Here is an 11,591-nt window from a genome sequence, read left to right as displayed (position 1 = left end):
TTATTTTTATGAATTTAAACATGTGATGAAATATTAGCTGGTAAACACTTGCTTGTGACTTAAAAAAATAATATTGATTAAATTAAAAATGCATTAAATAAATGGCATAATTATTTGGTTAAAGCTAAAATAAATGCCGCTATAATAAGATAGTTGTATATTTTGAAGCTTAAAAAAAGAACTGAACAAGGCATACTACAAAGTTAAATTTATTAAGCAAAAGAAAGAAACAAGTATTCATTAGTAGCGGAATATTACATGGCACAAAAATTTGAACCTTTTGAAAAAACATATTATGCAAACATGCAAAAGCAATAATTTTAACTCGGCATCAATTTTAAGCAACCAATAAATGATTAGAACATAGAAAGAAAAAAATTAAACAGTGTGTACCTTTCACAAATGGGATTAAAGTATATAAATAACTCCAGATATTTGTAAATTTTCTTTATTTTTTTTAAACAAATTTTGTGGCAATTTTGTAAACTACACAAGCTTAATATTAGTGATAAACAAGTATTTTCAAAATTTGACTATACAGATTTAAGAAAATATACACTGCTACAAAGCATTACAAATCCACTCATCAAAAAATGCTAATGCATAAAAACTGAAATTGACATTTATTGAAAGCAGTAAAAGCAGATCTATGTGCATGTTTACAAAATTTAAGGGGAGAAAAAAAAAAACATACTAAAATAAATTAACTACAAAATTAGAAAAAGAACATGAAAGACAAATCTATGAGCAATATTTCGGTAAAATAAAAAAGAAAATTACTAAATACAAAGGAGGCAAACTTAGAAACCAAAACACAAGTCAAAAAATGAATGTAAATACAAATGATATGAAATGTGCAATTAATTTTTTTTTCTGAATAAACTTAAGAAATTCAGTAGTTAATCAACTCCTTCATACAGCAATTTTAAATGTTATATTAATATGATAAACAACTTTGTGGAAATTCAACTTATAAACAAAAAGAGGGGAGAGACATTTAATGACATGACTTTTCTTTAATTATAATTTCAAAACTGACAATTCAAAAAGATAACAGTAACCAAATATTTATGAAGTGAAAGTGAACACAGGCAGTCAGATCTTCTATTAATTCATTATTTTTCATTTCATTAAATATCTAAAATGAATTAAAAAGACAGCAATAAACACTTTATTTTAAACATCCTAAACTGTTTCAATTCATCTTATATAAAAGGAGTATTTTTGTTGTATTTACAAGCTACATATATCTACAGTCAATATTAAAAGCGCATTTATATTCATTGTATGTCATGCAAAAGCAAATCATTTGATATATTCTGAGCAAAATTAAAAGGAACTTTCATCATTTAAACATTTATTTATTTTTTATCACACTGTACAAAACCATAACTGCATAGTTTTCAACTGATATGAAAACTGCCAAGTTAAGTGAGTACTGCAGTCTTCTTAATTCAATTGATTAAAATCAAATCACAGATAATTCATTACATAAAATGACACTCACTTCCAAAAATTAAATTAAAAAAACTGAAAAAAATTCGTCTGTCTGTTGATAAAATTTTCTTCATGATCACAGGAAATATCTCTTGATATTTTGATCAGATTAATTCAGCAGTTAATCACAAAACCTATCAGAATCATATCACTTGCAAGATGATGCAGAAGTTTATTTTTAAGAGGCTATAAAAATTATAAAGCAAAATTTTATGAGTGTGACATTTTGTCACACAGTCGATATGCCTGCATTTACAGCAATTTTCAGTGGGCCATCACCCCCAACATTTATATACAAAATCTGTGCATTAATTTTCACGCTCAAGAAACTTGGATATTTATTTCAACACAAAATATTTTCTAAAGAAACTATTTCTTAGAAAAGTAATGTAAAAAATGAAAAATTGGTAAGTTGTTAAATATTTGAAAACAAAAGGAAAAATGCAATAAACAGAAATGCCTTTAAATGTCTAATTTCTTATAAAAAAATCTATAGAACAAACCTACATTCATCTTGCGCAAAACAGTTTGAAAAGGGAAAACATATAACACAATTTGAAAAAACACAAAATAGAAAAACTGTCGGGAAAAAAATTGGTTTCATCCAAGCCAGTAAGCAACACTTAATTTCCTTTGGAATACAAGAAAAATGGCAAACAGTCAGACTTTGGGACGTATATATATCTTACAGTTCACAAGTTGCACTATAGTCCTGGCAGACAATATAATGCACAGAGTCCGAGGATGAGTGGCCTCTAAGGCAAACAGGTCCAGCCAGGCAAATACAAAATGTATTAATTTTTTTTGTATGGAGCACTGCAAGCAGATTTCCAGACAGCAGTGTATGGATGAAGAAAGGCAAGTGTACTTATATATATATATCTGTAATAAAAATACAAAAATCAATAAAATTTCAAATTAATAAAGCAAACATTTTAAATATAACAAATATATAAAATTTCCAATAAAACAAATATTTAATGAGGTAGGATTTTTTTTTATATACTTTTAAATATGTTATCAATTTTTCACTTGCTTAATCATGTCCAAGTTTTCAAATTGTGTACACTTGGATGTTCTTGATGACAACAGACAATTTTAATGTTCTCAAAACAATTAACAGTTAATTGATTAATAAATAACACTTTGATTTTACAACAGAGATACCATTTGGAAGTGAACTTGAAAACATTTGATAATATTCCATAATAATTATTGAACACATTACAAATTAAAAATTCAAATGTTAAAAATTAAAAACTGATCAAGATAAAAATTCAGTTTATTCAGAAGGATACCTAATAAAAAAAAAATCTAGGAATGCTAACTTACAGAAATTTTTGGACCATATTAATAAAGGAAGGTATTTTAATGACATGAGAATACTTATAAAATGTCAAATTGTTTTCATGGTATATTCATTAATATTTTTAAATTTAACTATCTGTACCTGGACCCCAACCCCCAATCTCAAACTCAAAAAACTTACAAGTTTCTTATCACTAACTACCTTAAAATGATTCAATACACAAAACAAAAATATACAAATAATCTATTTTAATATTTGGTATATTTTTATATCTTCGAAAACATTATCACTTTCAGAGTAATTATATTACTCGAGTGTTTAACCTTCTCAAATCAATGTTATCTTGTCAATTGATTTCTGGTCACCTTATTGCCAAATATCACATCAATATTTGGCTGCTATTATTATCTCTAACTATTGGCAACAAATGGCGCAATGTTTTAGCTTGGTGATTATTAACACCAATCAAGTAGAAAAGTACCCTAAAAGCTTTTATGTATGGAAGTAATTTTATTGTCCAATAGCAGAAAATAAAGTCCAACTACTAACTTTTTAACTCTACCCATATTTATATAAATCAATAATTTTGAAAGAAAAATTCCTTTTACGACTATCAATTTTAGATTAAAAATAAAGACACAGTGTGTTTTAGATGCTAATAACAATCTTCCAGGAAGACTTTCAAATGCAAAGGATCAGCAATAATAATTATAAAGACAAATTTAGCCCCAATTTCTGATTTATCATTACGGATGGCATCGAAATTTAAGTAAAAAGAAGTTAAATAATCAGGCTCCTGAAAGCATATATCTTGATTGTCATCTAGGAAAAACATATTTCATTTAATGAATAAATAGACAGAGACATGCTAATGATTATAAAAGTAGACTGGGCCATATTTTTCACTCATTATATTTTGGACTTCTTATTAGTTTGTTAAAACAAAAAATAAACAAATAGTTAATATAACATCTGCTCTAAACACCAAGTAAGGAATTGGTAATATTAAAGCAATTTCTACATTAAAAATTAAAAACAAAATTGAAAAGAAAAGTAAACTTGAGTTACAGACCTAACATTAAATTCACATTCATAGGAAGAAAAAGTTTCTGTGTCTAATAATTTTTTGTAGGAAACTAAAAAAAATAAATTTTCTTTTCTTTTGTTTGGAAATCAAGTGTACTATATTACTAAGTTCCTCATCAATGAATTACCAAAAATAAAAATAATCACATTCTATCAACAAACTGTCAGTATCAAACAGCACATTCAAATCCAAAATGATGACTTCTAAAGTGTCTATTTCAACAGATTTACATTACAAATAAAAATAGACAATTCCTAAAATTACATGAAATCCAGTTGCTATAAAAAAAGACTGAATCAGAAATTCTAAACTCTGCTATATATACACCTCTAAAATATACACCTAACATTCATGTTAATATTAAAGAATAATTTGCCATCTTTCAATTCTCATTTAAAATAGACTGATGAACTCAAGTTACAGATACCCTGATGCTAATAAAATAACAGTATTTAACAAAAGGTACTTGGAAAGGACTAAAAGCCCTAATACCTTGTGGAGGACATACCACCCCTAACTCCACAGTAGGATTTAATCTTGAATGAAAAAATGCTCAAAAGAATGATAAAAAAGAAGACCTCTCCAACAATAAATAAGATTATTCCTAATATTAGCCCTCTCAAAACATTTCTAGAATGATACCCTTGAAAAGATCTTTCACGAACTACAACTTGTCATCAACCAAATGCCATTGAAACAGCAATAAAACACGATAAAAATAATAAATCAAACTTTATGAATATAAATATTTTTATTAATCCAATAACTCCCGATACTACTTCAAATCCTATTAATAAGGGCCATGGAGACAATATTAAACAGATGAAGTATCTTTTCCAAAAATTAACAATACTCAAGAGCATACAATACTAAAATAATCACACTACATCAACAAACTGACCCTGAATTCTTTTGTAATAAAATTGAGCTAGAAAATTCTATAAATCTTAAACTAATTCTTGCTAATAATCTAATAATTAAATGCCCAGCCATTATATCAGCTGCTAATTGAATTGATAAAGTAAATGGTCATATCAAATATCTAATTTTTTCAATAATTATTGAAGGAGATATATAAATTGGTCTCCCTTCAGGAACTAAGTGAGCTGCTCTATGCTTAAAATTCTTGACTCTCCCTATTAAAAAAAAAAGAGAATCAAAATACCAATCCTATAGTAATTATAGGATGAGTAGTTCTAGTAAAAACAAATGGAAACAATCCTAGAAGAGTTCTAATAATTAAGTACATAAAAGTCACCATACAAATACAATTGCTAAATTTCTTGAGCCAGCTACTTCAGTAAATATTTAATCAATTTGAGAAGAAAAATTAATAAATACCCCTTGTGCTCCCCTTGGAATATTATTATATTTTAAAGGAAACATATAACTAAACCAACAATAATTCAATTTAATGAGATTCCAAAATATAAAGAGGGATCAAATACAGAAAATAAATTTATCAAAATCATATATCTGTTTTATTCCTTACTCTTTGCCCATCATCGTTAATAATAAAATTTTCCATTTTCTCTCTATACATCACACATGCTCTTACTACAATTAATCGAATTATAAATCTTGAAAAAACTCAATTTGAGGGTAATGATTGAGGAATTTTCTTTTCTTTAATTTGACAAACTAATATTTTTATATAACTAATTTCTCCATAATTAATTTAAGAGACTAATACCTTAAATCAGCCACTTACTTAAACTCTGTAAAAAGCTTAATCGAGGAATAACAGAAAAATTTCACAACATTGCCTGACAAACACCCCCACTCGATTAAACACAAACGATAATTGATTTAAATGCCCAGGGATAGCATCTACCCCTAAAGAAGGAATAGTTCAAGAATGAATTACATCTATTCTTGAAACAATTATTCGAATATAGACTATTGTTGATAATAAGACTATTAGTCTATTATCAACATTTAATAAACAAAATAAATCCTCTTGATCTGACAATATATATCTTTCAAACCTAGAAAAGTCTAAAACTCTATATTCCTAAGATCAGTACCACGGATGACCTAACACCGTAATCGTTATTTCAGGATATTGATACTCTTCCATCAAATATAATAATCAAATTGAAGGAAAAGCAATTAAAAGTAAAAATACAGCAAGAAGAACAGTTCAAATTCTTTCTATTTCCTGCCCCACAAACAGTCCTAAATTATAAAACTTATTCACACAAGATCTTATCGATACATATCACACAAAGATTATAATCATAACCACAATTATCGTGTGATCGTGGGGGGAAGGGGGGGGGAATCAGCAGTTCCATCACAGCTGATGACATATTTTGAAAATATAATGATCATCATGTTGGCAAAAAAATAATTATTTAATATATTATACTGACAAAAAGTATGATCCAAAGGAGGTACATTATTAATTCATTCCAAAAAAGAACTTGCATAATAAATTCTTTGATTAGACATCTTTATAATTAAACCTTCCCAAATCAGCATAATAAAAAATAATATCCCTAATAATGATAAAAAGGATATTAAAGAGGACACTATATTTCAAAAAACATAAGCATCAGGACAATATCGTCGAGGCATTCCATTTAACCATAAAAATTGTTGAGGGAAAAGGGTTATATTAACCTCTACAAATAAATCAACTAATCTTAAGAAGTAAAACAAATGTATTATAACAACTCAAATCCTACAGCTTTTTAAGGAAATCTTTTAAGGTAAATGAAAAGGTAATATACAGTAAAATTAGTTTTTTTTCCCCCCTAAATTTATCATACAACAGCCGATATAATAGATTTCTATCATTTGCTACTGAAATACTCTAAGTTATTTAATTATGATATCAACTTCCTCAATATAATCTTTAATTAAAAAGAAAATGGTTAGTTTTAAAACTACTTTTTAAGATTTCCTGCATATTTATGCTCTAAATTTAATGACAGTATACAAAATTTCATATTATTTTGAAATAATTTGTAAATCTGTAAACTTGATTTAGAAATGAAGATAAAATGCAGATAATATCATTGCCTAAAAAATAGCATTAACAACGTTTCCAATAACAGGTTCAAATTTTATTTATTTCAATGTCTTCTCAATTAAAAAATTTCAGTTTATTTTACATATTTCAATTTGAAATATCTAATATGTTAGAATGCCTGGAATAATTAATGACAAGATTTATTGTAGCAATTTTGTTTTTCGAAAAATAAAAAAATAAATGAAGTTGAAAAGAATAAAATATTTTAGAGGTGAACGAATCAAGAGAGATCTAAAGCTCTTACCCTAGCAGCATTTTCTTATGCCTCTGATGTCTTGCGTTGTAACTCGTACTTTATCAGGGTATTCTGTCTGTTCCTTCCCAGCCATTTGCTAAAAATTGCAGAATGTACGAGAATAAATGTAACATAAGTTGTCCAATCAACAATATTTTCAAAAGAGATGCAGTCATGGTTTTAATATGGGGTAAAAAAAAAAAAAAAAAAAAAAACCAACTTACTTTTATAACTGGGCAAATTTTTAAAAGTTTTGCAATATTATATTTTTTTAAATCCAGGAATTCAATTATTTGTTTTTTGTTTACAGTCAAGTTTTGACATAAAAATTTAAATGTGATATATTATTACATAATAACATAATTATCCATTAACACAAACTTGCTCTAATAATATTTAATGTACAAAATTTTAACTATAACAACCATAAACCAAAATTACAATAAAAAGACAAATGAAATGTTTCAGCACAAGGAAAAATGAAACATTTTGATATATTTGGTTTTCTATAAAGTACCCAAATAAATTCAGGCTTTCAATTAAAAGTTATTGTAGCTTGTTGAATAGATAAATTGCAAATGAAATATCTCAATACAGGGAAGGAAAAAAAAAAAAAAATGTTTATAAAAGAGGGAAGAAACTTGAAATCTATTTTGTAATAGACTTTTTAAATTCTTTTTTTAAATATTTGAATAATAATAAATTTTTTTTAGTAAAAATTACTTTAACTTATATTCAGATGCAAAAAAAAAAAAAAAAGTATATATGTTAATTATTAAGTCAAACAATAACTGTCTTTACACAAACCTAATATCAAACTATAAATAATGCAAAAAGTAATGTCATCTAATATTTAAAAAATAATAATGATTTTTAAACTGGGAAACTATTAATAAACTGTGTTATGTATAATGAAAAAAAAAAAAAAAAAAAACATCTGCTTGTTTTTGGCAATGTTGATGAAAGTGAGACAGATAAAACAAGCCAAAAACATTATCAGGTTACTATGTCTCACACTAGAGCTTCCCACTGAGTTACCTCAATATATGGATAGTTATTAAAAAAGAATATTTATTAGCTTATATATATATATACTCAAACTACTTTGTTAAGTCACAACTATATCATTAAAACATGAATTTACAGCATGCCATTCTCTCAATTTTCATTGTTTTTCATTATTAGCAGCAAAAAACATCACCACCTTCAATACAAAATGTGCTTTTACTTTTTTGAAGTAAGCTGAAGACTCGAAATATTACACAGACTGAAAAATTACAATACTTCCGTTTTTATGCATCATTAAATAATAAAAATTTCCTTACTTTATTCAATATTGATTCAGCTAATTCCCTAAAAGCTTTCTCTATATTGATATTTGCCTTTGCACTTGTTTCTAAGAATCGGATTCCATGCTCTCGAGCAATCTAAAATTAATTGTTATATTAAATACTTGTATACAATACATAAATTTTGAAATAATACATATAAAATTGCATCATATACTTTTTTCAATGGTTTTCTAAATATCACAATGACCAAGCATGACAATTTCTTTCTTGTAAATCAAAGGAGAAGACAAGTATGAATGAATGTATAGATATATCAACACACCACAAATTACACTGATTTGTTTTAATTTTACAAATAATATTTGTCAGCATTAAAAACATTTGTAAGCATATAGTATTTCAAAAATATTTATTAATATCAGATATAGAAGAATTTAACCACTTATTTGACAAGAACAAAGATTTCATAGAAATCAAATATCATAGAAGTGGTTAAACTCAGTAAATCTATTTGAAAATTTACTTGAAACAAAAAATCATTTAGTCAATTTTCATGCATTTACTGCTGTGCTTGAACACACAATTGTAAAATATGTAATTTTAAGCTAAAAACATTTAAAAAAAATGAATAACAATTTAAAGATTAAACTTATTTTGTTTGTTTACAGTCACTCTATTTCCCTTTACATATATAAAAAATAAACCAATAAATTAAGGCATTCATTATCCATTTTTTTTTAAAAATACATTATGAAAACTGCTGTTAGCATAAAATAAATAGTATAAGATTTCAATCAAAAATTCATACACCCTTGCTCAAAATTCACTATAAACTACTGCTCAAACCTTATGGGAATCAAAAAGATTTTGAACTTATAAAAACATTTCTGAAAATTTAAAAAATATAAAATTTAATTTTTATAAAAAAATTTATTTTTAATTTAAAAATAAATAAATATACATATGGCCCATTCCATGGATTTTGAAACCAAGGGGCAAATTTTTTTTTAATCTATTATCATGGTTATAACACATAATTTTAATGAAAAATATCTGATTTTGCTTGTTGTTGACTTGATTTTTGTGTAAAAATATTAGATCTCATCAAAAATTGCATTTTTTAAAACCTTGGCTGAGAATTTGTAAATGGCCTGTTTCATTATTATATTTTTTAAAGGTTTCTATAATTATTTCACCTTTCATAAGGTGCCTATAGAATTTTAATTTTCAATTGTTAATATGTTTTTAGTAATACTATATCAAAAAATTACAAATTAATGTCTATTTTGGCTTTGTTTTAACAATCAAAGCTAATGAAGATTGTGGAGTGTCACATACATGACCATTAAAACTTTTTTTTTATTTTTTGCATCATTAAATTAATAGAAAGTTCTAAATTTTTATTTTCTAAATATAATCATACTATTTGATGAAACTGCATTTAAAAATTTAAAAAATATTATAATTAATTTATAATTTTCAATGGTCAGGTATGTGACTTCAAGCAGTTATGTATGTGACATTGAATTATAAAATCCAAAGCAGTTATTTTAAATTCATCTCACCAGATGGCAGTACATTCCTTTACTTCTCCAGCTATAACCTAATGTTTGTTTTTAAGCAAAGGTTCACAGCACACTGTGTTTGAAGTATGCTGCAAGTCAGATTTTGCTATCTTTAAGCATCTTAGTCTTATTTTGCTATTTTAAGCTTAAAATATGGATGATGAACAAAGAATAAAAAATGCTACTAAACAAAAGAGATATTATGAGAAAAAAAGAAATGATCCTGATTTTAAAGAGAAAGAAAAGCTAAGGCAGAAAAAAATAAGAGATTTAAAAGCAGCAACTATGACAAAAAAGGAGAAAAAGAAACAAAAGCAAGCAGCTAGAGAAAGGCAGAGGAAATGCAGAGCAGCCAAAAAGATAAGTAATTCTACAAAAATTTCAAGTTTGAATTCTTCTATTGCGACTACCCCAGAATGTTCTCCTTATACAGTTCCCCAGACACTTGGCAAAGCAGTTAAAAAAACTTTGAAAGCCTTACCAACCTCACCTCGAAAACGAATGGCTGTAGTCAGCAATTTAGTGGAAAAGGTAGGTTTAAAACTGCAAAAGGAAAGAGAGTCCAATATCAGTGATAATAATCAAAACAAAGAACTTGTGGCAGACTTCTTGTGCCGAGCAGACATAGTCTACACTGCTCCAGGAATGCATGATGAAATGATAATTTGGGAAAATGGCATTAAAAAACGTGTTCGTAAACATTTTCTTACAATGTATATGAAAGAAGCACATGCTTTGTTTAAGGAAGAAAATCCAAGCATTAATATTGGATATTCAAAATTTTGCAGTTTAAGACCTAAAAATGTTCTTCTTCTTAAAGACACACCTAGTGATCAGTGTAAATGCAAGAGTCATGAGAATTTCATTCTTTTGTTAAAAGGATTAAATATTGATTATAACAATGATTTTTGGAAAGAAGTGCTGTGCAATTCAGACTTGGAATCAAAGTGTTGGGAAACAAAATGTGATAAATGTAATGCTGGAAAATTGCTTTTAGATTTTATTGGCAAAAAAGGATTAAATAATGCTTCTAATGTACAATGGCACCAATGGGTTAAGTCAGAAAATAAGCGCTTCTATAAAGAAACCAATGAAGGTTGCATAGCTGAATTAACTGATAATGTTTTAGAAAATTTTCAAAGTTTTAAGCAGCATGTAAAAATTAAACGAATCCAAGCTGCTGCCTTTCAATCTGATATAAAGCAAAGCAATACTGTTGTATTGCAAGTAGATTTTGCTATGAGTTATTCATGTGAGTGGCAAAGTGAAATACAGTCTGCACTATGGAGCCGGGAAAACGTAACTTTGTTTACAGCTGCATTATTTGAAAAGAATCATAAAACACAGAGTTATCTTATTGTAAGTGATACTAAAGATAAATCTAAGCTATCTGTGTCTGCTTTCATTTTGAAGCTTTTGGAAATTATTAAATTTCAGGCAAATAAACCAAAATTAATAATTTGGAGCGATGGACCATCCAGCGAGTTTAAAAACAAATTTATTTGTTACTTCCTCTTTATTTTATTCAAAACACAAAAGCATTTTTCTAGTTTCGAATGGAAATATTCA

General features: G+C 26.6%; 1 protein-coding gene across 1 annotated transcript in view; it reads right to left on the bottom strand.

Moving 5' to 3' along the window:
* Positions 1–300: 300 nt before the first annotated feature.
* The window catches only part of LOC129962584 (ras-related protein Rab-10-like), a 51,390-nt gene continuing 40,099 nt past the window's right edge, over positions 301–11,591 (bottom strand). Inside the window, exons 5-7 of the mRNA XM_056076385.1 lie at positions 8,491–8,592; positions 7,175–7,262; positions 301–2,379 (exon numbers count right to left, since the gene is read on the bottom strand). Of these exons, the coding sequence (XP_055932360.1) occupies positions 7,176–7,262; positions 8,491–8,592 (189 nt within the window). The 3' untranslated portion in view covers positions 301–2,379; position 7,175. The remainder of the gene's footprint in view (positions 2,380–7,174; positions 7,263–8,490; positions 8,593–11,591) is intronic.

This window comes from Argiope bruennichi, chromosome 3, assembly GCF_947563725.1.
Source record: "Argiope bruennichi chromosome 3, qqArgBrue1.1, whole genome shotgun sequence".
NCBI classification, from domain to species: Eukaryota; Metazoa; Arthropoda; class Arachnida; order Araneae; family Araneidae; genus Argiope; species Argiope bruennichi.
Note: the sequence above shows the minus strand (reverse complement) of the source record. Positions and strands in the feature narration are given on the sequence as shown.